Below are 19,140 nucleotides of genomic sequence, written 5' to 3' on the forward strand. Positions count from 1 at the left end.
ATTCTTTAGTCCAAAGGGGGTAAATTACACCAAATAAACTTGTCCCAGAGTAGCCATCATTCCCCGTATTGCTAACAGAAAGAAAAACAAGGTGACATTCAGTATTACAATATCCTTCAGGTTATCACATAATTAATCTCCTATTTTTTAATTAATAATTAACTTCATGTTTAATTTCATTTTCCTTAGTAACAAGAACATAAACAAAGATGAACAAATCCTGTATGTTAGTGTGAAAGTAGAATGAATTATATTGTAAAAATAAGAATGGATTAAAGAAATGTTGTATGTACCTTTAAGCAGAAATAAGAAATGTTGAAATACAGGTGCCAGGAAAAGAAACATTAGGCATAAACAATGGTGCTAATGGCGAAACATTAACAGAAGATCGGTAATAGTTAGTAAGGAAATAAGATCTGCATGCCTAGCCCAGCAGGGCTGGCTCCAGAGCCCAGTGCGCCAAGCACGCGCTTGGGCGGCATTTTACCAGGAGGGCGGCAGGCGGCTCCGGCGGACCTTCCGCAGTCATGCCTGCGGGAGGTCCACCGGAGCCCCGGGAGCAGTGGACCTCCCGCAGGCATGACTGCGGAGGGTCCGCTGGTCCCGCGGCTCGTGTGGCACGTCTGCAGGAGGTCCCCCGGAGCCGCGGGACCGGAGACCGCCAGAGCGACCCGGGCGGCGGAATTCGTAGAGCCGCCCCTGTAGCCCAGGTAAACTTATCTGATTCTGCTTCCTTTGTTATCTTGTTAAGTTCTCACCCTTTTCTCTGTATAAATAAGATAGTTTGTGTCTTGCATGCGGGTCACATGATCTGGGTGTTATTAGCAGAGCGCTGTGCTAATAAAACAGAGTGGTCTGACAAACTGTGAGACCTGAGTCTAACTTTGACACGGGTGTTGAGTGACATACCAGGCAGAACCGGAGCCAGGGTTCATGTCCAGGCCAGAGGTCGAAGCCGGGTGGTCGGAAGTACGAGCCAAAGTCCATATCCACGCAAAGGTCGAAGCCATGTAGTCGAAATCGGAGAGGTTGGGGAAGATCAGGAGGAGAAGGAGGCAATGCTGTGGAGCGGTGGCTGGAGGGCTGCAGCGAGGCTAGAGAAAGGCAAGGAGAATACTGAGCCGGGGTTCATAGCCCAAATCCGGAGCCAAGAAGGGTCACGCCAAAGTCATAGCCAGAGCCCGGAGTCAAGAGTCCAGCCAGAGTCAACAGCGAAGAACCCAGAGGGCAGGGCAGGGCAGGGCAGGGTGGTACCTGCAGGCGGGAATGAGGATTGCTTACTGGAGCCCTGGAGACCCCTCATCGGGGGACTCCCTTCCTAGCAATAACAGAAGGACAGTGGGATGACAAAGATGTCTCTGAGCCTGGGGACCAAGCCAAGGGGAGCTCCCATCCAGGCTGTGTGCCAGGACCCCGCCACCCTCCCTGTTCATTTCACACGCACAGACCCCCTGGCCGGAGGGGAGACTAAAGGGCAGAAGCGAAGGTGCCCCTGGGGGAAAGGCTCTAGGCCGGGACCCAGTCCACTTCCCAGATCTACACCCAGGATTGTGTGACCAGGCCCACAGCCCTTCCTCTGCGTCTCAGTTCCCACCTGCCAGACGGGGAGGCTCCTCCCCTGCCCCAGGGTGTTCGGGGGGAGTTTCATTCCTGGCTGGGAAGGGTTCAGATACCAGGTGGGTGGATTGGGCCCCGGCTGGGGATTGGTCGGACATTCGCTGTGTCAGGGGTGACAGGGGCCATGGGAAGGTCTGAGCAGTGACGACGGGGGAGGGGCTCCACGTCAGGCCACCCCTCCCAGACTGCAATGGCTATTGAGCACAACCCCTGGCTCTGCGGATGCTCTCACTTCTGGGCCAGCCCCACAGCCTGATTCTTCCCAACCAGTATCTGGCCTGGCCCCAGCTCCAGGGGTCGGGGTGGGGCAGGGTGCCCAGAGCGAGGTGCTCGGCCTTGGTTTCTCTCAGTCCTGCGGGCTCTATGGCCGCTCCCCCCAGCCCTTCCCCCCAGGCACAGGGAGACAGAGCAGTACCTGCGGCAGAGGGTGGGAGCTGGTCATGCGAACAGGGGGCCGGTCTTCAAGGCTGCCCCATGGAGCACAGCCCCTGCAGGGCGTCCGGCACCTGGCCCAAGACCCTGATGTTAAATAGTTGGACCATGATGTAGGCTGTGATGTCCCCCTGTTGCAAGGGAACAAGGATCAATCAGAGACTCCGACGCCCACGAGAACGAAGGGTATTAACGGCACCGGGAGCCAGCAACATTTCCTCCCCACGTCTGAGGGACGGATTCCCCCGCCCAACCCCCGAGATGAAATCTTCTATCTTCTCTGGTGACTTCCATCCCCGCTCCCACCATTGTGAATGAACTCCTGCCCCCGCTCCTCTCAGTCCCCCTGAGAGCTGGTCTACCTCCCAGCCCAGCTGAGGATTCAGCTCCGCTCCCTAGAGTTCCCTCAGCCACCCTCGCCCCCCGCCTCACCCTGCCCGCCTCACCCACACCTGGCACTGCCCGCCTCACCCACACCCGGCACTGCCCGCCTCACCCACGCCCGGCACTGCCCGCCTCACCCACGCCCGGCACTGCCCGCCTCACCCACACCCGGCACTGTTGTTCTCTCACCTTGGGACTCCCGTCAGTAAGAACTGATTTCACTGATTTGATGCACAGGTGTTTCTGGCTGGCCAGCCCCGGAACTGGAAGAGACGGGCACACAGCGTCACTAAGCCAGAGCCACAGACTAGCTCCGCATGGCCTGGGGCAGGATCACAAAGTCCCCCCACCTCATTGTAACAATGTACCCGTGTGTCACCAACAAGGCCACCTGGTGAGGGCTCCCATGCTCATCCTCACTCCCCTCCTCCCCATCTCTGAGTGCCCCTTGCAGGCTGGGCCCAGGCAGGGGCACCACACCCACACCTGTCCCCAGCCATGGCTGGTGCAGGCAGGCTCACCCTCAGTGTCCGAGTGTGCAGAGCTTTGGGGTGTGTCTACCCAGCACAGCATGGGAGCACGGGGGGGACTGTCCATTGCTACAGGGAGCAGGTCACACCCAGGGCCCTGCAGCCAGACCCACGGGCCCTGAAGCTGCAAAGCGGGCCCTGTGCTGCACCAGGCGCTCGCACTGACATGATATACGGGGAAGTCTCTGAGCTCTTGCTCCCCTGCTCCTACCTTCAGCACCAATAACATATGACATCAGGGCCAGGATCCCCACACGGGTATCTCCCCTGCCCATCAACAGTTTTCGATGGAAAATCCCCAACAGCTGCGATGGATGGGAACGGGCTACGGGGAATAGGAAACAGAATGATGGGCAGTGAGGAGTGAGCTCTCCTCTCCTGTGCTGAATCAGGGATCTGGGCCCAGCAGCGGGAGCTTCGAGGCACCCCATGCACCGCTCGTCTGGGCTGCAGCCTCTCACCACCACCCCCTTACCGAGTTGCAGGAAGACGTGGGGAATCTCTGTGTGGTTCTCCCTGCAGAGCTGATAGGGCCGCTGAGCTTTGGAAGTGACCTGCAGGGAGATGGGAACAGGTCAGAGGAGCCTGCTCGCTCAAACAGGAACCTCCCAAAGGGACCAGGGCCCGATTCTGCAACTCCTCAGACTCCAGTGCAGATTCACACTGATGGGGCTAGGAGCAGGATTCAGAACCGGATTGGGCCATGTGACCATCGCAGACCCTGCGGTACGGACTGTGTATGACATAGCCAGAGCCCTGAGAAGGGACTAAAGGGCCTGATCCTGCTCTCACTTATACCAGAGTAAATCAGGAGAAACGCCCCTGGACTACACACAAGAGAGGAGAACTGGGCCCACAGACACTGCGCGGTGCTGAGCACTGGCGACTCCCGCTGTATGGGATGCTGAGGGCACAGGGAGGTCTCCAGTACAGGGGGTGGGGAGCACTGTGCACGCTACGGATGCCTGCTGGCGTCCCCGAGATCTACTGGCCCCAGCACACCCATGCCAGCCCCACTTCCGCATACCTGGTAGCTCAGCGTGTGGGAGATGGCCGCCACATACACCTCTGGGATCGGGTTCTTGGAGGAAGAGGCCTGCAAGATCTGTCCCAGAACCTGCAACAGACAGGGAGAGATGTCGGGCAGAGCCGGCACAGGGGAGCAGCAGGTCCCAGCTGCACTGACATCAACTCATCAGCCACAGAGGTGTCTGCTTCACCCCATTGAAGGCTCTGGGGAGAAAGAGGTTCTCATCACCCTGGAAGGGTGGTGAAGGGGGAAATTCTGCTTAGTGCAGAGGTCCAGATTCTGCTCTGACCCTGGGGCAGCAGCTCACTGGCCATGATGGAGTCACTCCTGCCTGACATGGGTGGGATTGGGAATTGGAGCCCCAGATCTGAGCAACCCTGACACGTGGACTGTTGGAGTTCTGGATCCTGGTCCAGAGTCGGCCTCTCAGGCAGCCCTCCTCCACACAGTGAGAGCCATGAGCGCTCTGCAGCCTGGGTGCTGGCTGGGTGTATGCTCTGCACCCTTGTGGAGCTGGTGAGAGATCTCCTTCCCTTCCTCCCTCCCTCCCCAGCTCCTCTGCACAAACCTGACAGGCAGGGGGGCGTGCCACTCAAACACACAGACTTAACTCGGACCCTGCGGGTGGGGGGGTTGAATGAATGGTGTGGGGCAGCCTGGGAAATTTGGAAAGAAAACAAAGATGCTGCCGGACAGGAGCCCTGAGCTGGGGCAGGGCGGGCGCTGCTGGCAGAAGAGCCGGCTGCTGGTAAAAGGGGATTTGTGTCAACTCTCAGCCTTCAGCAGACAGGAGCTGAGACCACTAACCAGCCCACCATGCTGAGCTCACCCAGCCCGCCAGCACCACCCAGAGTACGGTCCGGCTGGACTGACCCCAGGGCACGGGGCAGAGTCTGTGTGTGTCGAGCCAGGCGTGCAGGCGGGGGTGGGGGGGACACAGCTGTTTTGCTGTAAGCTGTGCTGTGTAACCCCTACTGGGGATCCTGGCCTGGGTCTGCTCCGGCCTTTGCAGGGGTCACAGAACAGTGTTGTGCTGTTGTTATGTGTGATGGTTGTTCCAGGAGTTAACTCTGACCCCCTAGGAGGGGGGTTGGTGTTGGGACCCCTTCCCAGCCCTGGGAACCCCCATCCAACATCCTGCAGCTGATCTGACAGCTCACTTGCTGGCCCATGGAGCCTGCAGGGAACGCCCCCCACCTCCTCACCTTGGTGATGTAAAAGGCCTCGATGTTCTTCCCGTACAGAGCCAGGAGCAGGGGGATGTCCCCATAGATCTGGTTTTGCAGCTCCTTCCTGGGCAGCAGGATGTTCAGCACTGGCCCCAGGGCCTTGAGGACAGCCAGTTTGACCTGTCGAGAGATGGGTACGGGGTCACTGCTGGCTTGGTCCCCTGCGGCTCAGTCACTGGATCCAGTACTTCTCCTTCCAGCACTGGCTCAGGCACCCAGAGCAGTAGGGACCAGCCTGAGATGCAGGGAGACCAGTTTGGCCTCTATGCTGCAGGAGGACATTGGCCAAGGAATCCTGGCTCTTAGCCCTCCACCTCCACAGCCCCCAGCATCCGGTGACATTATCCACCCCAAGACAGGAGAGATTTCCACCCGGGTCTGCTCCTTACAAAGGGGCCAGGGGCGAAAGGGCTTGTGGGGAGATGCAGAGCGAGCGCCCCGTGGCCACAGTGCCTGTGCGAGCCCCTCACCTCTGTGTCCTCGCTGGGCAGCCAGGCGCTGAGGAGGTACCGGTACGTGGGGAGCAGGTGTGCAGAGAAGCGCTGGAGCGTGATTTGTGGATAGGTGCTCCTCTCCCAGCTCCTCAGGTAAGTGCTGATTGCCCCACACGTGCACTCCAGGGCTGTTGGGGGGCAGGGGGCAAAGGGCAGCTCAGTCCAGGGCTGAGACATGGTTCATTACAGAGCAGCTCAAACTCTGCACTCTCAGGAACTTCAGTCTCTGCAGGGGTCTACTCCCACCTAGCCCCCTGTGTGCCAGGGTTCATGCTGCAGACTCTGCCCCCTGCCCTCTGGGGTTCATGCTGCAGACTCTGCCCCCTGGGGTTCATGCTGCAGACTCTGCCCCCTGGGGTTCATGCTGCACTCTCCGGCCCCTCCTTCCCAGGGTTCATGCCGCAGCCTCCAGCGGGCAGACAGTGACGTAGGATTGCCAACCCTCCAGGATTGCCCCGGATCTCCAGCAATCAAAGCTGAATCTTTCATGAAAGATTATGTCATGTGATGAAACCTCCAGGAATACATTCAACCAAACTGGCAACCCTAAGTGAGGGTCCTCGGGGCATGACATGAGTCCCTGCAGTCAGCAGGCGTGACAGAGACAAGGCCGGGCCCTGATGCCATGGAGCCAATGATGACACACCTGTCAGTGTGCCGAGATCCAGCACCTACACACCCTTTCCCCAAGACATGGAGGGAACCAAGACCTCCGCTAAAAAGTGCCTTCCATGTACAGGTGTTTCTACGACTCCCACCATCAGAGTAACTGGAGCGCATCCCTGCCCAATGAATTAACCTGCCAGCCCCACCTTCCCCCGGCAGGGAGAAGAACCCAGGGGTCCAGACCATACTGTCCCTCCCCTTCCTCCACCTCCACAGACTAGAGACGGGGCCAAGAGGCAACGCTGGGGTCTGGATCAGGGTTACACACTCAGAGTCCAGGGCTGTTCAGATCCCAGGGTCATGGGGTGCCGGGATCTGGGGCCGATCCAGCTCCATCTCTACCCACCATCTAGAACAAAGGCTTGGCCCAAGTGGTCCCCTCACCGGTGCAGAAGGCCCCTCGTCTCCTGCTGTCATCTATCCCTCGCATCACGGTCTGCATGGTGGTCAGGGTGATGCCCAGGAAAGGGACGCACCTGTACACTGCACAGAGAGATGGACGGGACCGGCTCTCAGGCAACTGCAGGCCCAGGGACACTGCAGGGCGCAAGCATCCCCGAAGCAATGGGCCCACGCGGGGGATGGGGTGGTACCGTACCGCTGGCCGCCATGGCCTTGCCCAGGGTGAGGAGGGTGAACTCCGCTGGCAGCACAAAGGGCCTCAGGTGTTTCTGGAGCTCCCGCATCACCGGCCGAGTAGCTGCCAGCGAGGGCGGCCAAGGTATCACTGGCAGCCGCCTGGAGCTCGCTCGAGGCCTCCTGCAGAAGGAACGGCAGAGCCCATTAGTGATCCAGAGCCGGGGGGGGGGGCATAAGGGCGCCAGCCCCAAGGGGGGTAACATGCCCGGCTGAGGGGGCAGGGATTCAGGTACTAGAGGGGACACTCACCGAACACTGACCCCGCAAGGCAGAGAATATTTGGCCTGGCCCCTGCCTAGGATGGGTCTTCTTCTCTTCCTGGGTGACCTCCCACCTTGCCTTCTCCCTTCAGTGAAGCTGGCCCACCAGGCCAGAGCACCCCGACATGCAGCCCTGTAAGTGCCCCTCTTCCAGCCTGACTGAAGCCACCCTTGGGATCTGCGCACCGTCTCAGGCCAAGACTCTCAGAGCCACCAAGGGGATTTACATACAGCTCCTCTGAACCCAGTGGGACTTCTGTGTCTAAACCCCCTAGGGGGCTTTGAAAATCTCAGCTCCAGGCCAGAGAGTGCCCTGGAGAGGCCCCACCCCAGACAGGAGGTCCTGGTCAGACGTCTCTTTGGAGCAGGGGATGTGGCTCTTCTAACCAAACTCCTGGGCTTTTCCTCTGGGCAGAGGCACTTTACCCTGATCCTGATCCTGTGGGTGAGCAGAGCTGGTGTAACGGGACAGGACCCCACTGACCCCACTGCACCCGCTCACCCCAGATGGGAACCTGGCACAACCCCACTGACCCCACTGGCACTGCACCCGCACACCCCAGATGGGAACCTGGCACAACCCCTGACCTCACTGGCACTGCACCCACGCACCCCAGATGGGAGCCTGGCACAACCCCACTGACCCCACTGGCACTGCACCTGATCACCCCAGATGGGAGCCTGGCACAACCCCACTGACCCCACTGGCACTGCACCTACGCACCCAGATGGGAGCCTGGCACGACCCTACTGGCGCTGCACCCGCTCACTCTGTCTCCTGAAGGAGCCTCTGGCTCGGGGGAGGTTCTCGGGGGAGCTGTGGGCCGCCCCCTCTTCTGGCTTCTGTGCCTAGGATGGTGCATCTCCTGGTAGGATCCATACGGACCCAGGGGCGGCTCTCACTGAGGGAGCTGGGAGCCCTCTCCAGAGGCCTGTATCCCACGCGGGCCTGGGGCTCAGCTCCCAGACCCACGGAGGGAAGGTTTCACCGCGGCGCCCCTGTAGCTGCCCTGGGCGACTCACTCCCCTCTGGAGCCGCCCTCCCCTGCTGGGCGGCCCCAGCAATGAGGCTGCCGATAAGTCCTGCCTCCATCCCCTGCTCCAGCGGCACAGTCCTGAGGTCCTCGTGCCGCCACCTTCTGCCCGACAGACACCTGGGGCGGAGAGCCGAGGGGTGGGGGGAGGTCAGTGGAAAGTGGCCTGTGGCTTGGGACACGGAGCCAGCTCCCAGGGACGCCCGCAGGGCTCCAGTCAGGCCAGGAAATGGTGGCATGTGTGAAGCTGGGCTGGATTCAGCTCCCACTTACTCCAGGGACCTCTGGGGACTCCCTGCGGACACCCCTGAATTACGGGGATCAGGGTTGGGCCCTGACTGCCCAACACCTGGCTCTGGGCCATGAGGAGCTCGGGGGATAATGCACCCACATTCAAATCAACCCCTTTGGCCACTGCCTGCTGCCTGTGCCGCTGGTGTGAATCTGGAGTAGCCCCACTGGAGTGCATGGAGTCACTCCAGATTGAGCGGCTGGAACCCGGAGCAGGATGTGGCCTTTTGTTTCTAAAGCTCCTTCCATGGGGGAGACTCGAAGTGATTTACAAACACAGGGACAATCCCGACTCTTCTGACACCAGCAGCCCACTGGCTCCAACTGCACGGCTGGCAGCAGGGCTGGGAGCAGCGTTTGGTCCTCCTCTGTAGGGGTCACTTCACCCGCCACTGAAGTGCGGCCACCTCTGGGGAGGACAAGCACTGTTTAACTGCTCACAACAACACAAGGCAGAACAGGAAGTGTCCTGGCGAGACACAGTGCTTGGGGGCATTATCCTTTGCTGTAGGTCAGCTGGCCGGCCACCTGGAGACAGACAGACCGGTGTGTGACTAAAGGAGCTGCCTTACCTCATCCTGCTGGAGGATCTGGACTAGGCGGGAGGCCACAGCAGCTGGCTGGACCCTGGCTGCCTGCATGATGCCTGCCACGATGTCCTTGTGGCCTCCCTCATCTGCCAGCCGCAGGAGGTTGGAGATCTGATGGGGCACACCTGCAGAGCAAGCAGCTGGTTATTACCCCCCACCCTGGAGCTGCCTGGGGCTGGGAAGGGGCCAGCGTTCCCCTGGTAACTAACCGGCAGGACCTGAGTGAGATCTCAGCTCAGCATCACTCAGGCTCTCAGCTAGAGATAGGCCTGGACAGTGACCTGCCCTCAGACACCCCCAGCTCTGGGTGAAATGGAACCTCAATCCAACTGACCCTGCACTCGGAATGGGCTCGGTTCCCCCCAAACAGCTGGGATAATGGTCAGACTTGGGGCTGGTATATTTGCTCTGAACCCCTGATCCATGAACAGCACGTCAGGATCAAGGCACATGCAGGATGGATGGAACAGCCATGAGGACAATCCCTCCGGGAACAGCAGTGTCCCTAGGACATGAGAGCTGATTCCCTGACGCTCCTCCTGTATCTCAGGATCTCCCTAGAGAGGAGCCAGTGACTTTTCTCTGAGGCCCATGTTCTGCATCTCACAGAGGTTTCAGTCTCTCAGGCCCCAGCCAGGCCTGGTGCTCACTGTTAGTGCTTAATGCAACCGTGCAGAGCTGTGGCTGACAGTCCCAGCTCCTTCCCCTGCACTGGCAGCTCTGGGAAAGTGTGGCCGGCTGGGTCCAAGCTGGGAGGACACAATGGAAACGTGGCTCTTCTAGTCTCTCCTTTGCTGCCCTTCCACGGGGTTCAGGGGCAATTCCACCCCAGACCGTCCCATTCTACTCACCTCCAGGAGGTGCTGCAGCTTCTCCATGGTGGGGGTCTCCGTCAGCAGGCCCCTGAGCAGGATGTCCAGGCTCTGGGAATAGGTGTTGTACAGAGCCTGCAAGAAGAGGAAGCACCCATCAGTCATGGGGCTACACCAGTCAGGGGACAATTCGGAGGATTCTCCAGGAGCCCTGGCAAGACTCAAAAGGCACATCCTGGCCTCTCCCATTCACATCACTCCAGGGACACTTAGCAAGAGTTCATGGCCGGATGCCTGCTGCCTCGTCAATCCTTGTTCTTAGCAGTTCTCTGTGCAGGGCCTGGTACCCAGCAGAGTATGGACCAGCCAAACTGCAATGGGTGGGAGGTAGGATCGCCGGGAGAGTCCAGGCAGGAGATCAGAGAATGAGGAGAGGAGGGAAGGCTGGGATCAGCCAGGGAGGGGTAACGCAATCCCCTCTGGAGGGAAGGGGCCCCCCTGCCAGTTTGTCCCGGGCCTGTTCCCAGCTCTGCCCACCCCTCCCCTATTCTCAGCAGCTCCATCAAAGCGAGGGAGCAGGGACCAGAGCCTGCTCCTGCTCCTGGGCCAGAGAAGTAGGATCAGGACCTACCCGGCAGTGTGTGGTGTCCTGCCCAGTGCCCAGGGTGCACATCCTGTTCAGAAGAGCCCGCAGGAGGCGAGATTCTAGCTCCAGGGCGAGCGGTGGCTTCAGTTTGCTGGAGAGGAGCCCGTGTTACACTTTGTAGCACCAGCGTGGCACTGGCACTGCCATGGCCATGACCACCCCGCCCCCCCGCAGTGATCCCCTCCCTACTTTCCTGGAGTGAAATCAACCCCCCGGCCAGGAAAGAGGGGACGCTCCCGCCTCCTCTGCTGGGGGATGGGAACAGCCACAGCCGGGGGGAACCTAGGCGGGGGAGGAGCTGTGACTCCCGGCTCTGGGCCCGGTCAGCACCAGGGTTAGGGCAGCTGGACCGGAGGGTCCTGGTACCTGAGGCTGCAAACTGCGGCCATGGAGCTGGGCATGATGGAGCTCGGCTCTGACGCACCAGGGAGATTTTCAATCAGCTCCTGGGAGACCCCAAGGAAACAAAACTGCATGTGAGACTCAGGCCCTGCAGACGCACTGGCACTTCCCCGGGAGGAGCCCAAAGTGCTCTGCAGAAACAGCCAGTGTCACCCCCACCCCCAACCAGCTGCCCCCCCCATTCCTCCTGTCCATCAAACTTCCTTCCCCCTCTTCCCCCCCAACTCCACCCTCCCCTCCCCCACTGTCAGCTCCCCATCTGTGTCACAATTCTCCCCTTCCCTGCTCCCCAGCCCTCCGCCCCGGGACCCCCTGTCTTCTGCGTCCCGCTCTGGCCCCACTGACGCTTCCTCCCATGTCTGGCTCCCTCGCCCCAGGGCCGGGCATGGGGTCCCACTCACCGCAATGCTCTCCACGAGGGCCGCTTTGGAGACTGGGGGCTCCAGGGTGTCCCGCCCCTGCTTCTGTGCCGAGAAGCAGAGACGCGGCACAGCCTGGAGGAAGCGGAGCTGTTTGGCCCTGTCCGCCACCAGCTAGGAGTGGGGTCGGGGCAGAGAGAGAGCCTGTTACATAGGGACCTCCCCGCCCAACCCAAACCAGCTCCAGGGCTCAGGACCTCCATGGGGCTGGACAGGGAAAGCCGCCCCCTCCCCGAAACCAGTGTCGCCCTGCACAGACATGGGGTTGGAACTGGGATAGTGTCTGCGGGGAGCGGAAACCTTGGCCTGTGTGGGACAAATGTCCCCACTTTGGGGTGCCAGATAACAGAGGAGCTGTGTCCCCCCATTGGGGGTGAGGGATTCTCTGGGACAAGCCCCCCTGCCTGGGTGGGGATGGAACAAGGAGCAGGACAGACTGGGGGGCAGCGCAGCTGGGGGATTTTTGTACCTCAGCTCTGCCCTGGAGGTGCTGCTGGATCACCGTGATAGGGGACGAACCCTCCTCCTCCTCCTCTTCTTCCTTCTCCTTCTCCTCCTGCTCCTCCTCCTCCTCAGGCCACGACACCTGGGCACTGGGGGCGTCTGCACCAGGGAGGGAAGGAGAAAATTCAATCCCTTCTGCTGCTGGGGGGATGCAGTGGACAGAGAAGGCTCCATGTTTCCCCTTTCTCTGTAAGGAGCCCCATGGCAGCGAGGGCCCCACCCTTCCCCTCCCAGAGACGCCTTCAGCCCCATCAGCCTCAGGGCCCCATGGCAGTCAGCCCCCCCCCCCAACATGATCAGGGGAGGCTGGAGCTCCCCGACTCCGCCCAGCATCCCCTGCCATGGGGTGTGGCTGTGCCACCCCCACTGGTGTCAGTGGGGCTCACGTGGGTCAATCCCGGCGCCTTGGCGAGCCGATGGGCACAGGGTGTTACTAGTCCCCCACCGCCCCAGTCCTCCTCCCTTTCCCCTGGGTCTCCCCTCACCTCCAAAGAGGGAGCCTAGAAACTCTGGGCTGCCAGACCCCACGGAGGAGCTGCTGGCCCCGCAGGAGTACGCGGAGCTCCTGGGGTTTGTCGCGCCGTCGCTCAACTCCTGTTCTGGGCTGGCGGGAGGCTACTCCGTGGCCAGTGTGGTAATGGCGGGAGGCTCCTCCAGGGCCAGGGTGGGGCTGGCGGGAGGCTCTTCCGTGGCCAGGGTGGTGCTGGCGGGAGGCTCCTCGGGGGCCAGGGTCGGGCTGGCGCAGGGCCCCTCAGTTGTCATGGTGGTTGGCGGCTCCTGCTGGGCCCTGGGGCGCAGCTCCTGGCTCCTTGGCTTCCTGCGAAGGAAGCCCCAGAGCTGCCTTCCCCGGCTCCTGCCCTCCCCTGGCTCTCTCCTCCACAGCTGTACCCGGGGCCACCTCCATTTTGTCCCAGAAGGTGCCTCAGGGTCAGCTAGGGGAGCTGTTGTCTTCCTCCCCCTCCAGCAGGCGATGCAGCTCCTCTCTTTCCACTGGCCACAAGCCTCTTCCCCGCCCGCGGGGACAGAGGGGCCGATCTCCTCCTGGGCAGCCTGGCTGATGTTTGCTGCTGGCTCTGGAGCCACCTGCCTGGCCTTACTCCTCAGCATCTGCCTGATTCGCTCCATCCTGGAACTAAGTGGGGAGCAGCCATGAGTCTGGCTTCAAAACAGCCTCTCATTAACGAGCCTGCCTGCTCCCCTGCCCACCTCCCCTCTGCTGAGGCAATTTCTCCTCCCGACACATCCCACCCCAGGGCAGAGGAACCCTCAACCTGGGGAACAAACCCTGACAAGGGACGGGCTGGGTGCCCTAGTGGTGGGATATTCCTGGCTTCCTTCACCCTTCTCCTCCATCTCCTGCACCCAGGTGGCCTGCAAAGGGTGCCGCACAATGCCCGGCCAGCAGGGCAAGGGTTGAAACCAGGAGATCGAAAGTGGCTGTGAAAACAATACAATGCCACTAGCGGAACACTCCCTTCCAGAGCTGGGAAGTGCCAGCAGGACTCTATTCCCAGTCTCCCTGGCTCCGAGTGTGACCTGTTGTAGTGACTGACGGATTTGCTCCTTGTCCCCCATCCCAAGCCAATAACACATCTCTGGGTTGGCAAGCATGAGTTAGACCTTCTCAGCACCCCTCTGTCTCCCGCAGCCCTCAGCTGTTCCTTGCATTACGGTGGCTTGGACAGGAACAGGACTGGAATTTGTTACTGGCTCACTGGGTGGTTCTAGCCAATGAGAGTCTCAGTCTAGCCTCAGAGGCCCACACCCCCAGACACTACAAGTCAGGGTGGATTGATTTCATTCCAAATGTTTTGTAGTTCTATTTTTGAGTTATTTTCCTAATGAGAGATTGATTCTCGTGAAATTCTTAGTGATGGCCGACGACAGAACGCAGAGCAATGGTACCAAGTTGCACTGTGGAAGGCTTAGCTTGGCTATTAGGAAACACTAGTTCACTAGGAGGGGGGTGAAGCCCTGGAATGGGTTACCTAGGGGGGTGGTGGAGTCTCCATCCTTACAAGTTTTTAAAGATCAGCTTGACAAAGCCCTGGCTGGGATGATGAATTTGGGGTTGGTCCTGCTTTGAGCAGGGGGGTGGACTAGATACCTCCTGAGGTCTGTTCCAGCCCTAGTCTTCTATGATTCTAGGAACAGGGATCCATTCAAACATGTTGACTTGCTGGTTTTGCAGGATACATACAAACAAAAAGGTTGACTGAACCATTTGTTTTCATTTCAAACAAACTGAGGTAAAGAACTATCTCCAGTTCGTGCAGTGAACTGATTGTTCCTGCTCATAACGTCCTTCCAGATTTTAGAAGTAGTAGCTCACATCTCCTCCTCTCTAGCCTTTATTCATAGATTACAAGGGGAAAAGACGCCTTCATCCTTTTTCAACTCCCAGTCAGTTTCTTACATTTGAATGAAGTAGCTGCATCAACGGAAATGAAGAAAAGATTCTTTCTGCACCTGCAGAAGAGGCTAGTGCAGCCAAAGTCTGGCTGAGTGTTTCAATAACCTCTGGGCCCCCAGGTGCTTAGGCAGTGATTTCCAGCAGTTCAGTGCTTTGACTTCCTCTGACACTTGGCAGCAAACATGGACTTCTTCATATATGTGTTTATTTAAATTACTTTAATAGGCTGGAGCAACTAGAGGCCTTAACATCGCTTGTCATAGTTTCACATTTTATACTTGATAGGTTTAAAAAAAATCTTTTTCAATTTAAATTTTAAAAACTCAGTTTAAATAAACAAAAATTTTTTTCAAGGTTTTGGGTTGTGAAAAAGACATTCATTGGTCTTGTCCTTGATTTTATAAGAACTACTTCATCTGAGAGAATCAGTAGCTGCTTGAATTCTATTCAAGGAGAGGAGGCAGCAAAATTCATCCTATCAGTAATTTGTTGGGCCTTATTTCCTCAGTCTTGTGGCTCTTCTGTGAACCCGCTCTGATTTATCGGCATCCGTCTCAAATTGCGGACACCAGAAATGGACACAATATTCCAGGCGTGGTTGCCTCCGTGCCCAGTACAGAGATATGGAACCTCTCTACCTCTCCCTGAGGATCTGCTAGGACAGAGTCCCCTATCTCATACACAGAGCCAGTGGTGAGCTGGAGCCGGTTCGCACCAGTTCGCAGGAACCAGTTGTTAAATTGAGAAGGCCTTTTAGAACCGGTTCTTCTGGGACATCCAGTTCTATAAGGGCTTTATTTATCAAAAGCTCCCGCACTCTGAACCGGCCCCAGCTCACTTCCCCCTCTTTTCCTGAATGCTCCGCCCCCTTCTCCTCCCCCTCCCCTGCTTCCCACGAATCAGATGTTCACGGGAAGCCTGAAACAAGCAGCAGGCAGGAAGGTAAGCTGGGGCACGGGGAGAGGGGAGGTGCGGCCGGCTCAGCGGCTCCCTCCAGCCCAGCTCATGGTCCGGCCAAGCGCCCCTAGCCCTGTCCTGTCCCGGCCCCAGCTCAGGGTCCCCAGCTTCGACCCCACGGCTCCAGCCCAGCCCCCCTCAGCGCCGGTGCTGGGCCTGGCCCCCACGGCTCCGGAGCCAGTCCCGGCCCCCATGGCACTGGCGCTAGTCCCAGCCCAGGCCTGCAGTTGCAGTTCCAGCTCCGGCGCTGCGGCTCCAGCATCGTGGCGCCGGTGCTGGTCCCAGCCCAGGCCCGCGGCTGCGGCTCTGGCCCTGCAGTGCTGGTGCCGGTCCAGTCCTGGGCCCGCGGTTGCGGCACAGGCGCCAGTGCCGGTCACAGCCCAGTTGCGGCTTCGGCCCCGCGGTTGCGTCTCCGGTCCCGTGGCGCTGGCCCCGGCCCAGCATGGCCCAACCCCGCGATTGTGGCTCCCGCCCCGCAGCTCCAGTGCCGGTCCCGGCCTGGGCCCACGGTTGCGGCTCCAGCCCCGCGGTGCTGGTCCCGGCCCGGCCTGACCACGCAGTTGTGGCTCCGGCCCCGCGGCGCCGGTTTCAGTCTCGGGCCCGCCCGCCTGACCCCGCGGTTGCGGCTCCAGCCTCACCCCACGCTGAGCTTTTCATAGAGGCATCGGTTGTGAAACAATTCAGTCTCCTAATGTGGCCTCTATTTCACCGGCTATAAAATTTCACACACTTTGCACCATATGAAGCCCAATTGCTTGTAAGTCACTAAAAGGCACCTTCCAGAATGACAGGCAGTTATGACGTGAGGACACCAGGAAACAGAGACTCCGCCTCTCCCCTGGGTAATTTGTTCCAGTGGCTAGTCTCCCTCACTGGCATAATTACATTTGAAATTGACAACCTCTGATAAGGGCCAAATGTATGACAATCTTTTAAATAATTTAAACAGAAGAGAAAAAATAACATCAAGTAGAACAGGTTCACTGCCAAGTTTTTCAGACAGTCGCACCACTGATGTGAGAGCTAAGGCCCTGGAAGCAAAGTTAGCTGAAATGCTAACCCAGCTTTGGGCAGCAGTAGCTTCCTTGAAAGGTGCAGAAAATATTGTCTTCCTTTCAGTTTAGTCAAATAGTTCAGTTCCATCGACTAGTTTGCTGAAATTCAAGAAAGCCATTGGGAATTCACAAAACAGGCAAACTTGTTTTCCTCCCTCAATCTATGGATAAAAACTAGGGGATAGATCTACTGGTTCATCAATCTAGAAACACCTGGAGACAAGAATGTATCATTTCACTTCACTAACCACGCAGCAAATTGCCTTTGTTTAAAAATCAGTTAGTTTGAAATGCAAAACATTTGGATACAACTTCTTTCTTATGCTTCTCTTTCTAGCTCTGGCATGGCCTTGCTGTGTGACCACAGAGAGGTCACTTCTTTTCTCTTTCCCTCGGTATCATGGGGGATGGAGAAAATTCTCTCAGCCCTAGCAGGAGAGAGATTTGAGCAAGTCAGGCGTGTTAGGGCCCTCGTGCTCTAAAGGACAATGGGCGATCCTTGTTTGGGGTAAGAATCCCAACAGATTTGTTACTTGTCCCCCAACCAAAGCCTATAACACCTCTCTGTATTTTCAGTCATGAGTTAGACCTTCTCAGCACCCCTCTGTCTCCCGCAGCCCTCAGGTGTTCCTTGGATTAGGGAGACTTGGATGCTAAGAGAACTGAAATTATTTTACTGGCTTCCTGGGTGTTACTAGCCCATGAGGGTCTCAGTCTGGCCCCCAAGGCCCACACCCCAGACACTAAAGATCAGGATGGGTTGATTTCACTCCAAGTTTTTTGAAGTTGCATTTTTGAATTATTTTCCTATTGAAAGATTGATTCTCATGAAATCTTAGAGCTGGCAGATGACAGAACAAGGAGCAATGCTCTCAAGTTGCAGTGTGGAAGGCTTGGATATTAGGAAAAACTTTTTCACTAGGAGGGTGGTGATGCCTTTGAATCTGCTAGGCTAGAGTCCCCTATCTTGTATTTAGAGCCTATATCTTTTCTTACCTTCTACACAGATGACAATATCTTTGAAACAAATCCACTTTTCTTCTGCCTCCTCCTCGGCCTCTCTGCCACGTGCCGAGCGCTTTCTCTTCACGCCCGCGCTGGGGGGCTCACATGGCGGCTGTGCACACAGGCGGTTGGAGGCCACAGGTTCCACGCCGCGGGTCGAGGAGTGACTGGTGATGGATGTGGCCGTGGAGGGCTGCTGGCTTGGGTCCCTGGGGCCAGCAGGGGCAGAGACCCCCTCCTCCGCTGTGTCCTCAGGGCTCCCGGCAGAGACGCCCTGATGAGGGGGCGACTCCCTTGATCTCTGCGACTCTGAAAGCAGAATGAAAGCCCAGGTCCTGCGGCCATCGCCCCCTGCGGTGAGTCCCCCACCCGCTCCCAGCCCTGTGTCCCAGGCCCAAAGGGCCCCCCCACGGGCAGGGGGAGGGGTGGGGAAGGGGACTCACTGAGTGCGACTATCAGGGGAGCGCCCGGTCAGGGGTCCGACACGCTGCCCCCAGGGAAGGGCCAGAGCCCCCTCGCTGGGCACACTGGAAACTAGGCTGGACAGAGCCCTAGACAACGTCCTGTCGGTGCCCATGCTGCCCTGGCCTGGGGGGATGGACACTCTGCCCCACTGGGCTGCCTCAGCCCTGACATCTGTCACCCTGGCAGCCTGCGACCGGGCTGTGCCCATCTCCAAGGCCCCTGGCTTAGGCTCCTCACCCCAAGGGCACAGGACTCTTCCCCTCTGGGACCTCCCTCTCGCCCTCAGCTGCCCCAGCACCCGGTAGTAGACGCGGCAGCTGAAGCCTTGGCGCAGCCCCTGCTTCACAGGCTGGGTCAGGGCCTCCAGGCTGGGAAGGACTCGGCAGCAGGCCAGGCACCGCACGCCCTGCTCGATGGTGAGGAGCCACTCCGGGGGCGCTCCCGTCGGCTGCTGCGGCGCCTCCTCTGCCGCCCACCCGGTGCCGCTCTCTGCCTCTGGGTCCACGTGCCCCAGCTCGGACTTGGTGTGGGAGCTGCTCAGGTCTGAGCCGGCAAAGCTTTCTCCTCCGCTGTACTTGGCCTTAAAGATGCGAGGCCGCTTCCTAATGGCTCCAAAGCCGGCCCCAGTCTCCCAGCCCACCAAGATGCCGTTCACGGCCTGGACCTTCATATAGTAACGGCACTTTTCTTCTGCCACCTCCTCGGCCTCTCTGCCACGTGCCAAGCGCTTTCTCTTCACGCCCGAGCCGGGGGGCTCACATGGCGGCTGCGCACACAGGCAGTTGGAGGCCACGTGTTCCATGCCACGGGTGGAGGAGTGGTTGGTGACGGATGTGGCTGCAGAGGGATGCTGGGTTCCTGGGGCCAGCAGGGGCAGACACCCCCTCCTCCTGTGTTTCCTCAGGACCAGGGCTCCCGGCAGAGCCCCCTGGGGAGGAGCCACTGGATCAGTTGCTCCTAATAAATACAAGGAAGTGGTGTTAGTGGGGTCTAAGAATTGTTCTTACCTCAAAACCAAATGGGGGAGCTGAAGGGGATGCTTGTGTTCATTCTGGATACAATCAGTGATGAGCTGCCAAAATCTTAACAACGGGTTCCCTATAAAAAGTTCTGATTTAAGGGATGTGCGACAGCATGTATTTTTTGTACCAATGGGTTACCATACGTCCATATTTTCCCAGGAGGTGATTAAGAACCGAAAAGCCTGACATGTCCAGGAAAATACAGATGTATTTTAACCCTACCTAAAGTTCTTTTTTAAAAAGA

At 58.6% G+C, this 19,140-nt stretch overlaps 2 protein-coding genes and 1 long non-coding RNA gene across 3 annotated transcripts in view; all 3 read right to left on the reverse strand.

The window, feature by feature from the left end:
- The window catches only part of LOC120404011 (maestro heat-like repeat-containing protein family member 7), a 134,375-nt gene that overhangs the window by 11,997 nt on the left and 103,238 nt on the right, over positions 1-19,140 (reverse strand). The gene's annotated exons all lie outside the window — the stretch shown is intronic.
- LOC120404275 (maestro heat-like repeat-containing protein family member 2A) lies at positions 2,077-7,069 on the reverse strand. Its single transcript, XM_039536501.1, has 7 exons — positions 6,981-7,069; positions 6,767-6,865; positions 5,693-5,844; positions 5,199-5,342; positions 3,991-4,080; positions 2,623-2,696; positions 2,077-2,180 (listed from the first exon to the last, which is right to left on the reverse strand). Exons 1-6 carry the CDS (start codon positions 7,066-7,068, stop codon positions 2,652-2,654), a joined length of 618 nt encoding a protein of 205 aa, XP_039392435.1. The 5' UTR covers position 7,069; the 3' UTR covers positions 2,077-2,180; positions 2,623-2,651.
- LOC120404278 lies at positions 12,940-18,289 on the reverse strand. The gene is made up of 3 exons (XR_005597904.1): positions 18,112-18,289; positions 17,401-17,718; positions 12,940-13,111 (listed from the first exon to the last, which is right to left on the reverse strand). It is a non-coding gene; the product is annotated as an uncharacterized LOC120404278 (long non-coding RNA).

Source organism: Mauremys reevesii, linkage group 4 (assembly GCF_016161935.1).
Source record: "Mauremys reevesii isolate NIE-2019 linkage group 4, ASM1616193v1, whole genome shotgun sequence".
NCBI lineage: Eukaryota > Metazoa > Chordata > Testudines > Geoemydidae > Mauremys > Mauremys reevesii.

Excerpts from the sequence above, each read along its gene's own strand:
- LOC120404275 (XM_039536501.1), bottom strand. The coding sequence starts at position 7,068 with ATGCGGGAGCTCCAGAAACACCTGAGGCCCTTTGTGCTGCCAGCGGAG. Across the intron at positions 4,081-5,198 it reads AGGCCTTTTACATCACCAAG|GTTCTGGGACAGATCTTGCA; the intron begins GTGAGGAGGTGG and ends TGTCTGTTGCAG. Across the intron at positions 2,697-3,990 it reads CCCACACGCTGAGCTACCAG|TTCCGGGGCTGGCCAGCCAG; the intron begins GTATGCGGAAGT and ends CGTCTCTTCCAG.